Source organism: Patiria miniata, unplaced genomic scaffold (genome assembly GCF_015706575.1).
Source record: "Patiria miniata isolate m_02_andy unplaced genomic scaffold, ASM1570657v1 HiC_scaffold_18, whole genome shotgun sequence".
Classification (NCBI taxonomy): Eukaryota; Metazoa; Echinodermata; class Asteroidea; order Valvatida; family Asterinidae; genus Patiria; species Patiria miniata.
Window position 1 is genome coordinate 13059739 of NW_024037056.1, and position 20692 is coordinate 13080430.

The window sequence follows — 20692 nt, forward strand, 5'->3', positions numbered from 1 at the left end:
TTTCACATGCAATTTTCAGGCTCATCTTTATTGTTGAAAATTCTGAAAACAACCGTTTGCTGGTAGTGGTCAAATTTGCTGTCAAATATTAACAAAAAAATCAACTCTCAAAATGTTGGCACTCATTTCATACTTTCCTTCACATAACATTGGGTTCAATAACGATTGATACGGGGTAGACCTACACATACTTCTATATCTTTCCGTTGCTTTTAAATTACAGTATAGACACAAATATGAAAGAAAAACACGAAGATGAGTGGTAGCATTCATTTCATTTCAAACTTTTTATTCTTACATTTCAGCGTTTTCGATGTATAAAAAGATCATTTATTAAAAAGTTAACAAAACAAAAAGAATCACTTTGTCTGTCTTGAAATGTGCGATGTATATGTGACATGCTCAAATATTTATATCTGCAGTTTAAAACCTTTGTGGGCTGAAGCATTGTCTTTGTTTTCCCTGGCTTTTCGTAAAGGAATGACCTCTTGTAAGTTTCATTATAATGCTCTTTAAGTTGCTGATTATTTTAAATCGTGAATCAAAATCCACACACATACGGAATTTCACCAACAGTAAACTGTCTTTGAGATGACTGGTATCCATCCTTGAATGGTAACCCTACTTTCTTTTTTAAATATCGTGAGTTGAGGAACATCTGTGCTGGTATAATTAACACTGCCGTCTTTTGAAAGAGGCCTTTGCTTTTTACTTATCAAAACGTTTAAATAAATAACGTATTTACAGAAAAATGTTACAAAATATTATTCACACAAACTTTATAACAAGCATTCCAGTGCATACCTTCGCGTTGCTATGACAACAGTACTGAAATAGTGAAAAGCTTCATCAGTTTTTGGAAGCGTGAATGCAATAAATACAACGACACTTTATCCAGATAAAATATTAATTAAGGCATTTGGACTCCCAGTGGAATGTAATAATTTAATAAATTAAGGGTTATCAATAAATAAATTAATGCATAATATCATATTTGTAAGAATAGGAAACATAGCAAATTGCATCAATATGATTGGTTGAAGAGGCACACTTTTTCTTTAATATAATCATACCATTTTAAAATGGTTAATTACATACGTCAGTTTTATACATTTTAACTAAAACAATACAAAACTTGTTCAGTATGTATTTGGTAAAAAAGTTTACTTATAAATTAGTTTCAAAGTTAAACATGATAAAAATTATGGACATCGTGAAAAGAGCACCGCATTTTATAAAATGCAACGACAATTGTAATATTATTGAAATAACGGATCTTGTTCATTTGGTTTACTTATTGCATACGAATTACAGGCGAACTGCTTTAAGTATGGTGGGCCAACGGCAACAAATTAAAAATTGCGGACTCGTTAGATAGTATTTCTTTTAAAATTACAGAAAGCACACATGCAGATTTGAATTTGAATATGCAAATTTGAATTTGAATATTCAAATTTGTTAGTGTTATAGAGGCACTCTAAAAGGTGAACTCTGGCATAAGGTTTTATCCTCGTCCGGTTGCAGAAGTTAAACTTTCCCCAGAAGATGAGACGACATGTGACATTTGTTTGGTCAAAGTCACAGCTCGAGGAAGACTACCAGCAGAGGTCGAAGTTCAGAGTTCAGAGTGTAGATCGGGGGTTTAGTACGCCATCTCTGCTCCCCATGGGCGATAGGGTTTAGATACGAGGGTGCTGTGGGTCATGTGTGAGGAGCTAGTTGGGCTGAATCCATTCGGGGAGAGGACCGGCAGACTGTTATACGTCACTCCAGGGTACTGCGTGTGGAGGCTTTGGATGGGCGCCACCGGCGGCGAGATCTGGGTAGACACCGAGTTGATGGGTACCGAGGCGCCCGTAGAGGGCGGCATTGGGAGCCTCGCGTGGCACGAGGTCAGCGAGGAGGCCTCCTGGCTGGAGCTGGTGATCATGGGGATCATCTGCCGGCCCGGGGTGGCCGAGGTGTCCGTGAGCTGGACCCCGGAGGGGATTGAGGTACCGTGTGAGGGTTCAGATGTGACGGCGTGCTGCTGGCCGTGAGGTAGCATCCCCGTCTGGCCGTGGGCGGCAGCGTGCGAGGTGAACTGCGAATGAGGGTGGCCGGGGACCGAGTAGTGCTGGCGGGATTGGAACTCCCGCTGGGCCATGTAGCATTGGAGGTGGCTCATGAGGCGGAGGCGGAGCGGATCCTGGATGTCCATTCCCTCCACAGTCACCATGTAGCGTGCAACCTCTGAGGCGCACTCACGGAAGCCAAGCACACGGTAATCCATGGCGTAGGCGTGAGCCTCACCGTACGGATGAAAGGAACCATCGATACCTGAAGAACAAGAAAACGAAAACCTCAGTCAAAAACAAAGCTTCCAAACACAAGTTGTCACTGTTCTCTTCATGATAACGAAAAGGATTCTAAAATGCAACCTCACACTTATGAACCGTGAGGTTTCTATGCTACCTCATGAAACCTCAGGCATCGTCACTGAACCTCGCCAAACCTCAGGTCTGATTTCGAACCTCCACTTCGATTTTAAAAGATCCAACAATATCTGCAGACAACAGGACTCCAAATTGGAAGTTTGGAAACTAAAACCGACAAAAAATTAGAATTTTCTTGAGGTACATACTCAATTAACTTTTCGAATATCTTTATTCTTCACTTGTGAGTTGTCAGCGTCCGTGTATAGGAAAGTAAAACTTGTTTAAATTAAACAGTTTTTAAGCTGATAAAATCGAAAATTGGTCACGTTTTTCTTACCATGCTTACCTTTGGCGTGCAGATACTTCAGATGGTCCACTGTCATCTGCAGGATCTCCGCCTTCTCGAGTTTGGCTGAGCCCTGTACATAAGTAGGAAAAAAATCAGGTCGTGATTACTTGATTCCAAATTGGGCATATTTCACAGTTAGGCTAATGTGAAATAAAGGTGGTGATTGTCATTCAGTTTGTGGACATACGGGGAAGATTTATTTTAATATTTTGTTTGACATTAATGTATAATTGTGAGATACCTTTTGGGTTTAGATAAATTTCACTTTGCAGTGAATCAAATAAGCTATTGAAATATCTTTGTTTGGCAAAATATATTGATTTGTTTATATATTTCTTCCAATTACAAATTGGGTTAAATGGGAGAGCTCTTGAAAATAATAAATGCACGTTCCCAACGAAGCACGACATTACGATTTTTTTTTCTTGTGATCGCGCCGCAGCTCCTACTGTTAACCACTTTGTAATCATTTTCTTGTGATTAAAGCTTCGAGTGATTAATTGCCAGAGTGCGTCCATTGTCCCCTCCCCGCGGACGGCCCGGGGTGCCATTGTTTCCCCGGGCTCTGGGCCCCGTGGGTACTGCAAGCAGGGGCCTCGGCCGTGCGTCAGCTCGCCTCGTACCCGTGGAAAACTCCCCCGAGCCCCGCTCTCACATGAAAAATTCATGAGCCGTCGAGAAGTGGGCATTGTGTTGGGGGCCATTTAGTTGGCGTTTAACCATCATTGAGGGGGGACAATGGGACGGGGGGCCGTGGGGACAAGGCTATGCGAGCCGTGATTGCACGAGGGGGGAGGGGGGGGGGGGGTAGCCGTTAATGGTAATAATCGTGAGACACGTACTCACACACACAGAGAGACACAGTGTGTTAAAGGAGGAGACGTGCGCCAGGGGCACTTTGCGCTTTGGTGTTTTTTTGTCGACGTGTTCACACGATTTGATTGTTCAGCATGAGAGCCACTTGTAAAAAAAATATGCATTATTTATCCATGACAAAGTAACATTTGTGTTCGGTGGGTTGCCTCTCCAAGCACCGCAGTGTAAATATTTGCAGATGGCATGCCGATGTTTATTTTATTTATTGCGTGTTTTCTTTTATTTATTTCGGTCTTACGTTGGTGGTTGGTTTCTGTTTGTCAGATCGATGCTTTTTATACTTTAACTTAATAAAACAATATAATAAAACAATACATGAAGCCTGTCTGTTTTTGTTAATTGTGAAAAATCTCCTGGACGTTTTGGTGAATGTGTCTCACAATCAAGAAGAAAATAATGCCGAGAATTTTACACTTGTGTAATATTTGAAAGGATCCGTTTAGTGAAACGGGGGAAAACTGAAGCTAAATTTTACCTGTTTTTCATATGCTGCCGGCACCAGGCGTCGGAGTTCGGTGAGGCTGTTATTGATCCGATCCCGTCGGCGTTTCTCGATGATCTAAAAAAAAAATCCAAAATTATAATAAAATGTATTCCTTTGTCTTCCGAACTACGAGTTTCCGATTGCATTGTGGTAAAATCAAATTAATCTCAAACCACTTAGATTTGAAGACGCTACTCCAGATTGCAAAGTACGACTTTACTGAATATTTTCTGTCGATAAGTTCTGATATTGTTCAGTTACTTTATAGTAACAAAAGCAACGTAAGTAACATAAGCAAAAGTAACAAAGCAAAAGCAACGTTGCGTTCCCACTGAGAGCAACTGGACAATAAGACTTTAATACATTAGATAAAATGAAGGATAGGCTTTCGTTGAATTGCTAAGTTGCCCTGAAAATGTTTAGAACAGAAGTTTTTGCAAGGCAAACATACTGCTCAGTGAAAACGCTTGTGACAATATTCGCAGCATCTCAGCTGAGTTTAGCAATGAATATCTTCTAAGCTATTGGAAGCTGAGAAACAAACAGTCTAAATAAGTATTGAACAAAGCAAGAACTATGCTTCTCTCTCATCTTATCGAAATGACGTCCATCGTTAATTCCGGGCTCAATTTTACACATATTTCCAAATACAATAGCAGCGATACACACAATGCTTCCAAAGTTAAATACATGTTTTCTTAAGTTACTTAATGACATTGGAAAAAAGACGATCTCTATTAACAAATTGTCGACATTACTTGTCGACAATAATGATTATAATGATCGACATTAACGACCGACAAGAATGATCGACATTAAAGTCGACAGCACTCACCCCTCTTCGCTTCTTGCGGGCCGTCACGGGGCATGATTGGCTAGGAGACCTGGGGAAAAATAGGGATAACACATGTCAGGACTTATTACAGTCGACAGTCTGTTACATTGTATTAACATATTGCCACATGTGCATGTGGACAACGTGCGGTCCGAAATGACCGTCAGTCACGTGATCAAGATCACCTGATCTTAACTAACAGGAGATAAAACTAATACTTTTAATTCGCTCCTGATTAATTACTTCATGTTGAATTCGAGCAAGAATGTAAGAACAACTAAGCAAATATGACCTAAGTCAGTTTTGCAAATTATTCATCAAGTTTGACAGATGGTTAGGTTTTCTGTACAAAATAAATCGAACACCATTTCAATTTTGGAAGTATTGCTTTTTGATGCTTCCGCGGTTACCATGAACATTTATGACCACGCCGTCAAATCATTCCATAAACAGCTAGGGCAGTTCTGTCACAAAGTTTATTTATACAAGAAGCGCATTTTTATTTTAAAAGGGTCAATTTCATTTGCTAAAAAAAAGGGGGGGGGGGGTAAGGTAACAGACAATTTCAAGACTTACCCCTTGATGGAATCATCGAAAATCTCGTCAGTATCAGAATCACTCAGGGTTCTCTTCATGATGTCTTGGCTGGCTTGTCTCTTCCCAATTAAAAAAAAGTAGATAAACTCAGGAGAGAAAACTGTTGCTGAGGATTAAGAGACTTGTTGATTCTTTGTGGCTGTCCAAGTCCGAGCAAGCAACAGATGGATAGCGTTGGACTAAGGTGGGAAACAGGCGCAGGAGCAAGGAAGACTGGACCAACAACAACACGTCCTGTCGGCAACGGTCGTAAGTCAAGAATGAGGCAACCCGTTCCCACGCTCCCGTTCAAAAAGTCCATGCGACTAGCGAAGGGTCGCCCCTAAAAGAAAAAAAAAGAGAAGAAAAAACACCGCTACTTTTTTTTTTTTTTTACACAACACCCAGCGGGACCAATTGTCTGGTGATTGACAACCGTGCGGCACTCGCGCGGTCACCGTTACCCCTTCAGACGGCACATGCCATTGGCTAATGCCACCAGGCCGTCATCGGTCATTCCCCTGGCAGTTTCTATTCCCCCAACTCTCCCGTTTTACGTTTTAGCTAGAAAAAGAAGAAGAGAAAAAGATAGAATTTGTCTTTTTCTTGTCTTGAGGCTGAAACCAGCTTTGTTTACCGTTAAATATAATTTGTGTGTCTATATAGTCGCTGGAAAGAGGAAAACTGAAAAATCCGTGAGCATTAGGATGTATTTTTGCCGTTTTACTAAACTTTGACAAGTAACAGGTTTTACAGGCCTGTTTTAAAAATTAATATCATAACTTTCTTCACACAAAGGAAGCACGAAAGTGCAACCATGAAATATTAAGACGATATACACATTGACCTACAATATCCACACTGTATTCCCAATTTTATTCAGACTTAAAAAAAACCTTCAGCGATGGATCATGGACCATGGATAGATCAACACCGCGCAACTGGTTGCGGTGTTCATTCTTAGGGGTGACTAGAAACCGTTCGACAGTACTGGCGTGTGACCAGCACGCGTTGCGGCCTACCGTGGGAAAGTTGAGCTCTCGTCCGCGGCCGGCCAATCACTGCGGGGCTGCGGTCGACTCGATTGTTCCCGACTACCGTGTGAACGGCAACTCAGGCCCGTTCCTACACGCTTACGGTGTTTGTGTGGTCATTATGATTGCCTTCAAACCCCCCAAAAGGAGGGAGGCTGTCCGTCAAATTACAATTTGAGCATTCACTGTAAATAAGTGATGTTTTATAAAGTAACCTAAATGGGGATCATTGTGGCAGGGTGTTGGGTTGCATATAGGGGGAGAAGCGGGCTATGGGTACGGGGGCACTAGGAAAATCCCACGGTGAAATAATGGTCGTGCTGTGAAATGCAGTCGACGTATCGATCGATTAAAAAATTTAAGTTTTAATGTCAGTCCACGTTATCAAAAAGCGTCGATATATATACTTCTAGACTGTCAGAACGCAAGTGATACATTACATATCTGTATGCTACATCCGTGTTGAAAATAACCATCGCTGTTTCAATAAACTATTGGTTTTGTTTTTGTTGTACATCCAAGTGAATTTTATTTCAAGCTCAATGTCAATTTGTAAAAGACATATTACTTTTTGATTTAAAATACAATGATACAATTTGATTTTCGGCTCAAGAAATGTTACTGTATCATCTTTGCGATGCAAATAACTCATATATTATGTATACAGGGTGAGTAAAAAAAAAAACGAAACCCAAATGTCGGGACCATTGTTTTAATGAAGTTCTGCATGTAGCACTTTTAAAATCTGGGATGTGAAAGCCCAATTCATAAGCTTTCTTTTAGTACAAGAATCATTCAAATCACTCATGTACTTTTCAAGTTACGGAGTTCTAAACACAACCGCCGTTTTAAAGTTCTGTCCACGGATCACAAAAAAAGGTGTGCGTTCTTTCAGCAAAACGAAAACAATTTGCACACATCCTTGTGTGATTTGTTTTCGTTTTGCTGAAAGAACACTGAACTTTTTGTGATCCGTGGACAGAACCTTAAAACGGTGGTTGTGTTTAAAACTCTGTAACTTGAAAAGTACATAAGTGATATGAATGATTGTTGTACTAAAAGAAAGCTTAAGAATTGGGCTTTCATATCCTAGATTTTGAAAGTGCTACATGCAGAACTTCACTAAAACGATGATTCCGACATTTGGGTTTCGTTTTTTCCCTCACCCTGTACTGAACAAATCATTCTCATTCATTGAAATCAGTGACAGCATTCATGCAACTGCGCCATGAATGTTGCGATCGATGAGCACATGTTGCCACATATTATGTGCATGACTGAATGAGCAAACATAAAAACACATTCATGTACGTGACTGTCACACGAAATGAGCTCACCAGCTAGAGTCTGTCCAATGCTCCAATTTTCTACTCCTCTTAAATGTGTGAAAAATATGCGACATCCCTTTTGGTTAATTGTATTGAAAAGTGCACTTCTTTAAGCGTTTAAAGAATGTCCATGCTTTTACTGACAAATGAGGGCGCTGTTGCTGTGATGTCATTTCAGGAAGACACTGTTCAGTTTAGGGGTTTTCTGTTCAAATTGTCAATTCAACATTTGCTAACTGAAAACATATGTGATAAAACGTTGCTCACTTTCTAAATGTCATGTTCTGAAACAACAACGAAAAAAAAAAAAAAAAACTTACAACAGAAAAATATCCAAACTTTTGGTAAATTTGGTACCAAAATACCTGTATAACATTGAGGTTTCTGCCTTTAATGACATCGCATTTTTGCTCATGAATATGGAAATTCGTATTAGCATAACAAAACAAAAAGGCACCAAAATGCCCTTAAAATGGCAAAATGAAAATTGAACATTTGGTTAAATGGGACACAAAGGTGCATTTTCAAGGATCGTATTAAACAAATTACATTACATAGGCCCTTTAAGCAGATACACCATAGAATATCTCTTCCATGAGTAAGTGTGGTTCTGAAAAGAAGACAGTTAACATGCAGTTATCCTTTGTTTGAGCACAGCAATTCAAAAGGTCTCGAAGAAACTTGTACTTTCAACCTGTGGGGAACAAAATAAATACAGGGTGAGTAAAAAAAAACGAAACCCAAAAGTCGGGACCATTGTTTCAGTGAAGTTCTACATGTAGCACTTTCCAAATCTAGGATATGAAAGCCCAATTCATAAGCTTTCTTTTAGTACAAGAATCATTCAAACCACTCATGTACTTTTTAAGTTACGGAGTTTTAAAAACAACCGCCGTTTTAAAGTTCTGTCAACAGTGGTCCCGATATCTGGGTGGTTTTTTTGACACGCCCTGTATTTTCGTTTCAGGGTCTGGCTGTGAAATTGGTCTGAAGAAGTTCGTCCGAATACAAAAATATGAGGGGCAATGAACCAAAATTTCTCAATAATATGAATAACAGGAATGTTACGATCCATGGGGTTTTCTGGCCAAAACTCCCCAAGCGCAGCCCCATGTATATAATTGGAAATTTTGATAATAATAAAGAAAGTGAGCTGAGCGAGAAAGTACATATCTGAAAGGTAGCACTACAATTATGTTGCAATTTGGGTTGTGAATTGGACGACGATCTGTCTTAGCTTAATTGGTCCCGTTGTACTCCCGTATATAGGCGTTTCGGGCCAGCGCGTCTGCCTACGATACTCGCCGGCGTGCGCTTCGGTCGTAATTTCCGTAAACGAGCCAGGGCGCGTGGCAGATCGTCGCTGTCCTAAGCCTGCATGATCGCTAACATGCGCTGATAAAGTTGGCCTCACTTTTTTAACCAAGCGAGGACGCGACTCCCCCAAATCCCCACGGACCCATAAACACTCTAAACCTTTAAAAAGATACCAAATTGCCTGGATATCATTAGGCATTAAGTAGCCCCAATCAGGTCTTTTCAAAGCGCTCAATAATCCCAAGGGTGTTATTTGAAAGAAGGACTTTTATTTTTAGTACGGACGCGGTTGATGGTGTCCGAGATCTGGACCACGCGCCCGGCCGTCGGTTGCCAAAAGCCCGACCCCCGCTGGACGATTTAATGTCCTGGAGAAAATTCATAGTTGACTTAATTCGCATTGAGGCGGAAATAACAGCCCATCTGGCGTGATCTGGCGGGCCACTGGTGAGTTAAGTTTCTCTTTCCTTCTCTAGTCAACTTGATGACAAGGGAGTGGACGGTTTACGTGTCTCCAAACTCGTTAACCTTGACGATCTGCTCTGAAGCTGAAGTTTTCAAAATGGCCGCCACGCGTGCCACGCCGACGCTGTGCGTGTTTCTTGATGCCCAAAACAAAATCTTCAAATTGGTTCCTCGATTCGGAGCCACTGTTTAAATTTTATGGAACGCTTCAATAAAATTGTTAAATTTTTATGACCAGTATACTTTGTTAATTCTTATATGGTCTGCAGAGCTCCACGACCAACAACACAATATAAGCAGTTTGGAATAATCTGTAAAACTGAAATAATCTCAACCTAATTCAGAGGAATCACGAATGGAGCTTTCTTTTGTTAACAAACTGTGAGCTCCATTCTGTAAGGGCGGCCATTAAATCGCATAAATTTCAATCGTAATAAGGCACTTATTGCCCTTATTAATATTACTCCCTTGCCATTTTTGTCCTGTGGCCAAGTGTATAACCGGTGGTTAACGGTGACCGTAGGCCGTACCGGCGCATTGCAACCACGTCAGCCACGCGAAGACCACGGGTTCTTCACGCGACCGGGCGCCTCGCCGGACGTCTGAAGATGCGTGCAGTCCACGCGACATGCGATCTAAGTACACTCCAAGCATATTTGGATTCAAATACAATACACGCACCATACCTATATCAGTTTAGGGATTTTTTTTGGTTGAAGTTTCTGTTAAAGTTCTATCCGTGTCGTTTCTTCTGTTATAGGCTTTCCTTTTCAAATATCACATTCGTTTAACTTTCTGAGTCCATATTATTTAAATAAAGTTGAGCAGTGTTTAGACACATTCATTATAAAGCAGTATTATGTTGTATAGAATCCACTGAACACATGTGGCATTGGGTCCAATTTGCGAGGGGGAGGGGGCAGTTGGGAGCCTCGTTTTCTGGCGGCCGAGCACTTGTTGCGTTTTTAACAATACAAAGCTCATTAAATTTTGCCCTCCCAAATTCTGAGCGGTGTGGCACGAGGGTGCAACAGGGCTCCACCGTGGGGGGGGGGGGGGGATAACACTCCACTGCTGCACCATGGACAATAATGCTGAATAGAAATACACACTAATATTCGTCAGTCATCTTCAAAAATAGAATAAATTGCTTTTTGTTCTTTTTTTTCTTCAGTTCAGGTCATTTTTTTTCTGGAGCTTAATAGAAGACTTCAAAGAACGTTCACATTACCAAGTCACAACCGTTTTCGGTTGTGACACAGCAAATGTGTTGGTTGTCGAACGCTTTGGAACCAACTCAAGTGATGTCGAATTGCCCTTTCTTTATCTCGCCAAAGACACTTCTGCGCCCAACTTCCAAAGTGGGCAACAGCAGCAAACTGAACCATACAAGACAATTAAGTAAAACCAGAAGACACTAAGCAAAGCTCTTGTGCGTCACCTTGAACTTCCTCGCTCAAAGTTTCTTGAAATTCGAAAGTACATCGAGAAACGAATTGGGTCTCTCTGTGCCTGGGCCCCTTCCCCATGCCGCGTTCTCACGGTCCAGACCTATACGCCTAATCCCCGGCGTGCTGCGCGATGCGCCGGGGGGCAAATCAAAAGCCTTGACGCGCTGCCAAACCAGCAAACCAACGGGGGATTTCACCCAACCTTAAATAAGCTCAACGCGTCACCAGTTGTAAAAAATCTCAATAAAAAGGGAAGGAATTCCGCACAATGGCTGATCATTTGTTGGCATGTCATTCGCATGAGGGAACACCGAAGTGTAAATATGAGGTTTTTTCCCTTTTCAATGCTCAGCTGTATAGCCGTGAGTAATTCTAAAGCAAAGATGGGACTGATTTATACAGCGTTTGTTAACAAAAAAAAGCCCATGCTTTTTTTTGTATACACAGTCCGGGTTGGAAGTGCAAATTCCTGCTTTTATAGAGTGGAGCTGTGGTTTTGTGATTAAGACTTAATTACAAAATAGTTATGCACAGCTGAATTTTTTTCTTGAAGTAATTTTTTTTTCTGAAGGCGGGTCATTTTTTTCTTCCCTTGTTCTGAAACAATTTGTGTAGGCCTATTCACCATTCGTCAATTGCATTTCTTTGTTCCTGTATCGAAACACCGAACAAACTTTGCGATCAAAATCAGCCTTTTACCCAGCACCCAAATTCCATCTTACTGTAGTTAAACTTGAACCGGTATTACCGGACAAAGTTATAGGCTTCAGACCAAAACTTTTGCCCCCTAAAACAAAATAGTCTCCAATCATTTATTGGCTTAAAATTCCGAAATTTTACACATTTTTTTTATTTTCAGGTTTCTAGCATTTTCAAAATCAAGTCATCCATAATCTTTTACTAATTGTTTTGAGCCTTCCTATAAATTAATCAAATCGGCATAAGTTTCAATTTGAGTAGCCAAAACATTTGTAATTAAAATTCTTAGAAAAATCAAGTGAGAAGTTTATACAAGCGTGCCTTATACCGTTACGTGCTGAATTCATTGTGTGAAGTGCGTAACGAGCAATATTGCCGTTCCCAAGGGGAACAATGAAATCAGGAGTGTGGATATCTTTTACCAATGATCGTCCCGAATGTTCACCGCGGTTGTTTTGTCAGCGTGTTTTTGCAGTGGACAGGATGGACTTTTAAACTTCCCTGCCACACATTGCGGTAGACGCACCAACACGCGCGGGGCCTGTCACCGTCACACGCCCGCCATGCGCAGCGCGCGCGGTGCGCCGGCCCCGGCGGGCGTTAGGCCCCGTGCAACGGCGGTGCGTCAGCCGGCCATGCCGTTAGATTCACCTTGATATATTTGCCGGTGGCAAAGCTTTGGCTAGACCGGACATTCTGGCTCGAAATGCTTGCCTGGTGTCATCATTTGGCAATTTTTTTTGAGAGAGAGTCAATTTATTGTTCTATGCCACATATTCGAATAGTGGTAGATGTTGCCTTTTTCAAGGGGGGGGGGGGGGTCTGAGAGAGGATTAGTCTTGTGGAGCAACAAGCAGAAAATCTCCTTGTTAATGTAGCGCAAATTTTACCAGTTCCTGAACTTAGACACCTTGCTCTAGCCTAGACCCAACTTCATGAGGTTGCTAAACAGACAACAGTAATTTGCAATTTTTAAAATTAATATTGATTTAAGCAAATAAAAGTCAAGATCAGCGTTTTGCTAAAGCAAAACTTTCCTCTGCTAAGCGCTCTTGACAACCCCGTGAAATTAGCCCAAGGGACTGAATATTGTTTCCCCTCTTGTCTAAAAAAACCGTTAATTGTCCAAAGTCTAAGTACAACTTTCCTTCTCACTACGAGAGAGAGAGCGGAAGACGTCACTTGTCACTGACAGCCCACCGATCCTCCCAGACAAATTACCCGGTGTGTTTGTTCAGTTGATCCGCCGGACGTTGGTGGTCTTATTGTCATCACCGGTTCCGTCTTGGTGTGCGATCGGGAGGCGTAACTTTCCAGACACCTTTCGTGGGGGAGACTCGGTCCGACTGCCGGCCACGTGGCCGGCCGGCCACCGGTGCCGAGTCTTCGGACGTGATGGCTGCGCGTGCCTGGTTCATGTTTGACGTCTTAATTCGGGTTTAGAGAAACAGTCTTGCTTTCCTCTATACACAGACATTAGAAGTTGTTTTTCAATTTTAGTGCGTTATACAGGGTGTCCCAAAAAGGTTGTGCGAGTAGATATCCTTTAATTCCCCAAAAACTACTTAACATGAGTATTTCATCTTGATGGAGCATATTGATTATACTCTTATGTATAATCAGTGAAAATGCCATGGAAATCTATTCATGCAAACCAGAGATCTAACAGATTGACAAAGGCTATTTGTTTTTCACTCATTCCAATGGGATTTACACAGTAAGTGCATCAGATTATACCTTTACCGAAAACCTTGGCGAAAGTGAAAGTGTCATTTTGCCTCAGAAAAGTGTCCTTTTTGACCTTCACAAAATCAGGCCAAATAGGATCCGAATTCCTAGTAAAATCTGGATAGAGACCTAATAGAGTGTAGGAACTCAACGTATAGAAAAAAAACTAGCTCCCGAGATATCGTCGATCAGTGATAAAGAAATGTGTAAAAGTTACCATCCATGAAAAAGTACCGTCCAGGCAAAACTGGTTACATGCAGCGCACAAAACCCTATAGAAATCTCGCCTAGTGACAAAAGAATGCGTTGCTGTACGTGCCCGCTCGGCAGCAACACGTGGAGCGAACGAAACGCTCCAACAAAAATCATTTCAGGATAACCCAAACTCCTAGGGGACTTTTAAACAAATTGAGGGAAAGTTTGGACGCGACTGTTGCGCTGTATGTAGCCCACTTTCTCCCAAAATACTTGCCCCGTCTGCTTGCAATGCAATTACAACATGTTCAAAGCCATTTTAATTTTATGGAGCCCAACAAAGTATTTAGTAACATCTGTAGACCCAACTGTAACAACGGTTCACCCCGACAGACCGCGCTGCTTACAAACTGCGTGTACAAAAATATGAAATTTATATAAGCGTTGAATTTAATGGCCCGCCGCTATAAAACAATGTTGCCAACTGTATGGATTAAACTGTGTTTTCCTTTGGTGGATTTACAAGGCAGCGCCACCGAAAAACTATAAACATTTACAGACTGGAAAAGCGTGGGTAGTTGGTCTTGCCGCAAATAGCTGGCTTGTTATTTTACTGCGAAGCATGCACGACCGTGCGATGCACGGATCCATAAAACATAAACGCGTTATGATTTAATGCCATTTATAGGCGAGCGGGGCAGAGGCGAGTTCGTCGTGGGCTGAGGCTCGGGCAGTAGTCGGGGTGTGTTAAGCTTAGCTGGCAAGGTCCTCGGTTAAAAAAAGAAAAGAAAAATTGGTCTTTGTGTAAAAACTGGTGGTGGCTTCGTTGACTGGTTTTCTCAATACGATGAGTGTCCCTCTTCATTTTGCGATAAATTTTGCGACAAGTAACCATAAACCAAAAATGCCTCTAAACCTGTTTTCCAGAGAGGGGGAAACCTTGCGTATACCTTAGTCCACGGAAGATTCGCACAGCCTGCTTTGTGTGGACCTGTTTTGTTTTCAGGTCCTCACAAAGATGGCAAGTCTGGTACACAGCGATGGTGCATGCATATGCATGTAGTACAAAGCTAATGTTGTTTGTGTCTGCATGGTACACCAATTCAGCTATGTGTTGTACGAAATGTTACTGACTTTACCACAGGTATATAAGCCGTCAAATTTAACAACTGTGTAGCTTAGTTAATTTTACTGCAAGAGAGACTGGTCACGAAGAAATCAGGAAGAATAGCAGAAAACTTAGTGGTTAAACTTACATATTTTATGTTTTTACTTTTTTTAAACAAAAACCTTGAACTTGATGTTCTTTTGATCGAGGGGTAACTTTTCAATCTGTCAACACCCTAGTAGGCTTGCGAAATTGGCGCACTTATAATTTAACGAGAGCCCGTGAACTTTGACCCGAAGCCAATAACTCCAGGTTGGCTGTGCTTATTGCGCGCATCAGCACTTGTTGCGCGGGCAGCGATTAGCAACATTCACAGTTGCAATTTAGGAGAAACGTGTATTTCATGAAAAAAGGGTGGTGTTACAAATGTGTTGAAATTGGTCGATAATGATCCAAAATTATTTGAAGGTGACCTTAGACGATTTGATGAAACAAAAGTAGTTAAGCTTTGATTGGAATAAATGCCTCCCATTGGCGTATTTGTGCCGTGCACAGAGGAGTTACCCCCCCCCCGACTGTGTCCCTATATCCTTTACGCACTCTATAGACTATAATGATTGTTACCTACCCCCCCCCCCCCATACCCCTCGGTATCTCCCGAGATTCGGGGAACACAATGACCAACACAGAATGAGTCCCTCTGCCACATATCTTGCTATGGGCGTATTAACGAAAGGGGACGGGACAAACACCCCCCCCCCCCCCCATGCTCACGATTTCGAGAAGCGAAGATAAAACTTTGTAATGTTCGACACTATAACCAGACCCATTCATTGCGAACACCGCCACCCCGGCCCTCCCTCCCATTGCAGGTATACCATCACTCAGCGCTCTACCAACTTCCTTATTTCGAATCTTCTCTGTTCTTCTCAATGGTCTTCGTCGTGCGCGAAGCTGGTCTTAACCAAAGCAAACACCAAGGTGTTACTTGTAAAAATAACCGAGTCTCGTTCAGCAATCAGTGAAACTTATAGTGATCGTGCTCACGGCACACGAGACGCGTGGCCCACCAGGCGGCGTGCAGACAGGAAACCTACGCCGTTAATTACGCCATAACCCAGGCGCGCCTGTCCGCCACCGCCCGCCTAAGATTTCCCCTTCCTTGGCAAAATACGATCACTTACCGCGCCGCACGCCCGCCACAAGACCCCTGTCAAACACCAGCAAGAAATCCTCCTAATTAATATCTCGATTTCGAGAGAAAGAACACCCGAAAAAGGAATGGTCATCTGACGAAAGAAATTTCTTATCTTATCAATTTCCCCTCCCTCCGAGGAATTCTAAAGGGAGTGCGGGGAGCGGGCAGCCGGTGTGCCGTACGCCGTCTATTTGCCAATTTTCCGGGCATGGTGACACCGAGACGAGCCTCAATTTTTCGGTCATTTATAAAAATCACCGGCACAAAGAGGCCAGACTCTTCCAGGCCTAAGATTTAATATCTGAGCGCTGTCCAACAATTAGGCTATCGCAGGGTGAAAACTAGACTTAGGAAATAAAGTCGACAGCGCGTTGCCAACGATCAGCTGACCAATCACACAAAATCCACCTTGCATATCGTAGGAAAAACCCGACGACTTTTGGAAAAAGTAGGACAAAACCGGCAAAAGGTGCCCGACGACTGCTGAAAACAGCAGGACAAAACAGGTAATAGCTGTTTGTCTTGGTTAGGCGTATCTAGGTATTGAGACCAGCATTGTCAACTTCACCGATCGATGATACGACGGACCGATCCCTGGATCAACACACCGGGTCGGCTCCCCCGCAGCTCACCGTAGCACGCCCGCTGGTGGGACCGCGCTAGCCCGGATACAATATCCCATCATTGATGGCCCACGATCCTTTCCAAGGGAAGATTTTTGAGATGCTTCGCGGAGGTAGACACCAAAGCGAGCTAACAAGACGAAATAAGAGAGCCGTGCGATTGCGAATGAACTTGACTTAACGAGACACTCTTGAAAGAGAAATTTAGGGGACGACCTTGACAGACCTATGTATACGGATTTTTGCAAGTGAACTTTGTTAAACTAAGTCACTTGCATAACCTGACTAAATTCTAAAGCCCTGTGTAATAAAGTGACAAGTCAACAAACAGCAAAGTTGACCATTTAACAAAGAGGACATCAGCTGTCAAACATGCGGCTGTATGTCCAGGATAGTCCAAAAAAAGTGCTATGAAAATGGCCACGTCTGAACCTAAAACCTTGGCTAAACCAAGGTAGGAATTCGCATCCAATTGTTGCTGGACAACTGTTGAAGCAAATCATTCTCTTTGTATTTTACACTAGATATTCTCACTTCTTTTTTTTTTGGGGGGGGGGGGGAATAAAGCCTGGTTTTCAATGTTACAATGTTATCATAGGGCCTACGGCATCTGTCAGTTCAGTCTCATTCCAATGGTTTTGATATTTTGATGGAGTGGCCTCGGCTCGTTGGTTTTTCAAAGAAAGTACAATAATAGTACTTTCTTTGTCTTTCAATGTTGAAATACTGTGGTGCACGTGGCTTCCTGATCCCATTCATACAATGCGTGCGAACATTCCATGTTGGGCTCTACATCTGCTACAGGCGTCCCGTTTGGCGGAGAAATCCTGTTGTCTGCTAAAAAAAAATGGCTCGTTAGAAAGCCAGCAGACCAGATCATAAAGGGAGATTGCGAAAGAGGAGATCTCTATTGCAAGCATTTTAGCAGTTAAATTGTGCATTGCAAATAACTGTTGTTTAAAATGATGGATACTCCTTTGTTTGCAGAGGAACTATAGAAACATTTCCCGGCGCCATCGTGTCGATCTCACGATTTGCAGGTGTCGTTTTGTTCACTTTCTGAAAAAATACCCGGGCAAACCAAAGTTAAAGGGAATATACATCATTTGCTTTTGCTGTAATTTTCAGAAATGGATGGAATTGGGGGGTTGGAAATATAAAGCAAATATAGTTACACTGACTTTTTTGAGGTTTTGGGTTCGAAAATGCTATAAAAACCAAGAAAAACGATCATTTTCCTGTAGTCTGGTTCCCTGACTCCATATAAGAAGAAACAGAGCAGTTTACATACATTGGGGAATTGTAAGGTCAGGGAACCAGTCTAGCTGGCTCGTATCCGTTCATAGGTTTGTAATCGATTGCAAACAAGTGCAATGGTCAATTGGGGCCAGTATTTGAAAAAAAGCCAGTTGTTTCCAACGCTGATCGGCCGATCAGCGTTGGAAATTGATACAAAAATACCACTTTTCTTGAAAATGACAGTATACCAGGTGCCATAATTTTACAGGATGCTTTCGACTGTCATTTACCAACATCCTGTTAAGGTATTTCCCAAAAACTTGATAGTTTTATTTTTCGATGTTTGCAAATGTTGTATATTCCCTTTAAGCAAACTGCTTGTTGTCCATCATTTTGTTTTTTATATTTGGCCTGCTGGGTAGGTGCACTGAACTCTAAATCGTTTATATTTCTGCAGTTGGTGAGTCAAGTCCAGCCGTTGAGTAGGGGTGTGTGTCCTTTGGCAAGACACTTTGTTACAAGCTTCTTCTTCCGGCCGAGTGTAAAGGGGTGCATGATCCACGTGGATAAAGCTGTTGTTTGAATATGGCGACATTGCAGCATCAAGCGTTAAGGGTGCAATCCAGCATTAAAATTCCCATTGACACTGTGCTAAATGCCCATACTTCAAACTTCTTTTGAAATACTCAGAACCCTCACAGGTATTTAAATATAAGCGGCACAGAAAAATGATGATCAACATGTCATCTTTCATTTTCTTTTAATTTTTTGGTGGGTTGACCATTGACTTTTCGAGATATTCTTACCCAAAGAAGATGACCCCTATTTTCCCCAGAGCGGAAAAGTAGCCATCTTGAAAAACGATCCCTCCACAACATGGCAAAATAGCGCCACTTTCGAGCCCAATTGCATCCAAAATGCTCAAAATTTGAAGCCCCAAGTCCGGGCCCGAGGTTCATTGCCATATCTCTGCAATTCCCCAATTTTGTGACTCTCAGAACTCTCAAATATAGAATATTTTTGGGGAATAACTTTTATATTCATGAGCTTGCGGAAGGATTTAGACCTATTTACCGCTGTGCACCCCCGTTTTTCCAACGGTGGTCGGCCGACCACCGTTGGGAATTTGTACAAAAAAATACCACTTTTCTTTAAAATGACTTCACACCAGGTGCCACAATTTTACAGGATGCTTTAGACTGTCATTTACCAACATCCTAGTAAGGTATTTCGTTAAAAAAAACTGTAGTTTTATTTTTCGATGTTTGCAAATGTTGTATATTCCCTTTAATATCTTGACTTGGCATTATAGACGTGATACTTAAGGTAAAATATTATTAGTTTTTGTGAGTAAAGTCAATCACTAAAACTCTTCCAAATGATTAGTATCCCAACAACATTATGACTTATATTTATCGCTTTTTAGAGGATTTTCAATTCCCCATGCCGCCTTAATAATTCCTCCAACTAACACATGACTATTTTTAAGCAGCCTTTTCCCCGAAACCTGTTGCGAGTTCTTAAGAGAACTATCCTTCAAGTCGGTGAGATCACAAAATCTAACGCCGTATCCCAAACATTTCCTTTGACGATTATCTTCCAAATCCAGCCATCGCCTCATACCCCTGTGGTCACTTTCTGACGACAAAATAATCAAGTTATCAATAATTCCTCCCCTATTGTTCGATTTCCATCCGAGCGTGCAGCTCCCCCAGTCCCCCTGTTAAAAAAAAAGAAAAAAGAAAAGAGACTGTGGAAAAAAAATCTCAGAAATTATTAACCAAAGGGTCTGCGTTGGAAGCCTAACAGTGGCCGGGGGGCCAGGCCGGGGAACAATACAGCCGTGATGGGCTGCAGCCGCTCTACGGTGGGAACGGCCGTGGACGCACTGTCCCATAACGGCACTACATATATGGGTACTTGGCACTCCATTGTCTGCGGGTTATTATTGGGCTCTGTAGTGTTTTCTCTCGACATGGAGGGCTCCTGCTAAGTGGTTAATTAAGAGAGGTGACGTCATTTTTTCTCATTTGCTGCTTAGCACGAATTTTTTTTTGGTGTATTTGAGGGGTTAATTTTCCGCAGTATAATTAGCTTTACATGATATTCGTGATTGCTATATGAGTAATTGTTCACTCATTTATTTATCGGTTATTACATTTAGATACATGCTGTGCATCAAATGAAGACTTGGTTTTACCTAATTTCTTGCGAATAACTATATCGTTGATATATTGATTTATGAATATAACCTAAATAGTTTTAACAAACATCCCCCCCCCCTCAAATTAGGACATTGACAAAAATACAATACCACTTTTGTCTTTTAAATTTCCTGTTACTTTACTCAATTCCTGGACATTTTACGGTACGAATTATTGTTTCGTAAGTACAATTATAAACGGAATATATCGCTCATATGGCCTTATGGCAGAAAGACTCAAAACCCCGGTCAAAAGTGCAGGTCTTTTTATTTTAAAATTGATCATTTAAATATTTTTTAATATAAGAAGGAATTAATGAGGTTGGAGAGTAGTTTTTACGAGTTTCCTACCCGCAACATGTCGAGTAAGCACCGTGGGAATGCTGACGCCCTCCCGTCAAAATACATGAGAAAGAACGAGACCTTATCCTTGGAAGGTCGTGCTTTAGGTCATCCAAGTCTAGACACAAAGCCGCACTGATAACCATTTTACCCCCATTGTCTTATAAAAATGCCTCCATCGATCCAGTATGTACGGGTTAGCAGCACAGTGCAGCCAGCAAAATG

At 41.8% G+C, this 20692-nt stretch overlaps 1 protein-coding gene across 2 annotated transcripts; it reads right to left on the minus strand.

Annotated features, from left to right (window-relative positions):
• Positions 1-268: 268 nt before the first annotated feature.
• Positions 269-5892, minus strand: LOC119724669 (hairy/enhancer-of-split related with YRPW motif protein 1-like). Of its 2 annotated transcripts, none has more exons than XM_038195827.1 (5): positions 5538-5892; positions 4962-5010; positions 4118-4201; positions 2764-2836; positions 269-2319 (listed from the first exon to the last, which is right to left on the minus strand). In XM_038195827.1, the coding sequence occupies exons 1-5, from the start codon at positions 5594-5596 to the stop codon at positions 1643-1645; spliced, it is 942 nt and encodes a 313-aa protein (XP_038051755.1). In that variant the 5' UTR covers positions 5597-5892; the 3' UTR covers positions 269-1642. The 2 variants fall into 2 exon arrangements, with proteins under 2 accessions (XP_038051755.1, XP_038051753.1); XM_038195825.1 differs by having other exon boundaries at positions 2755-2836.
• Positions 5893-20692: the final 14800 nt, after the last annotated feature.

Bases quoted from the DNA above. Each gene is read 5' to 3' on its own strand.
- LOC119724669 (XM_038195825.1), bottom strand. From the start codon at position 5,596: ATGAAGAGAACCCTGAGTGATTCTGATACTGACGAGATTTTCGATGAT. The intron at 5,011-5,537 runs GTAAGTCTTGAA...ATTTTTCCCCAG, and splicing joins TTCGATGATTCCATCAAGGG to GTCTCCTAGCCAATCATGCC. The intron at 4,202-4,961 runs GTGAGTGCTGTC...TTTTTTTTTTAG, and splicing joins CCCGCAAGAAGCGAAGAGGG to ATCATCGAGAAACGCCGACG.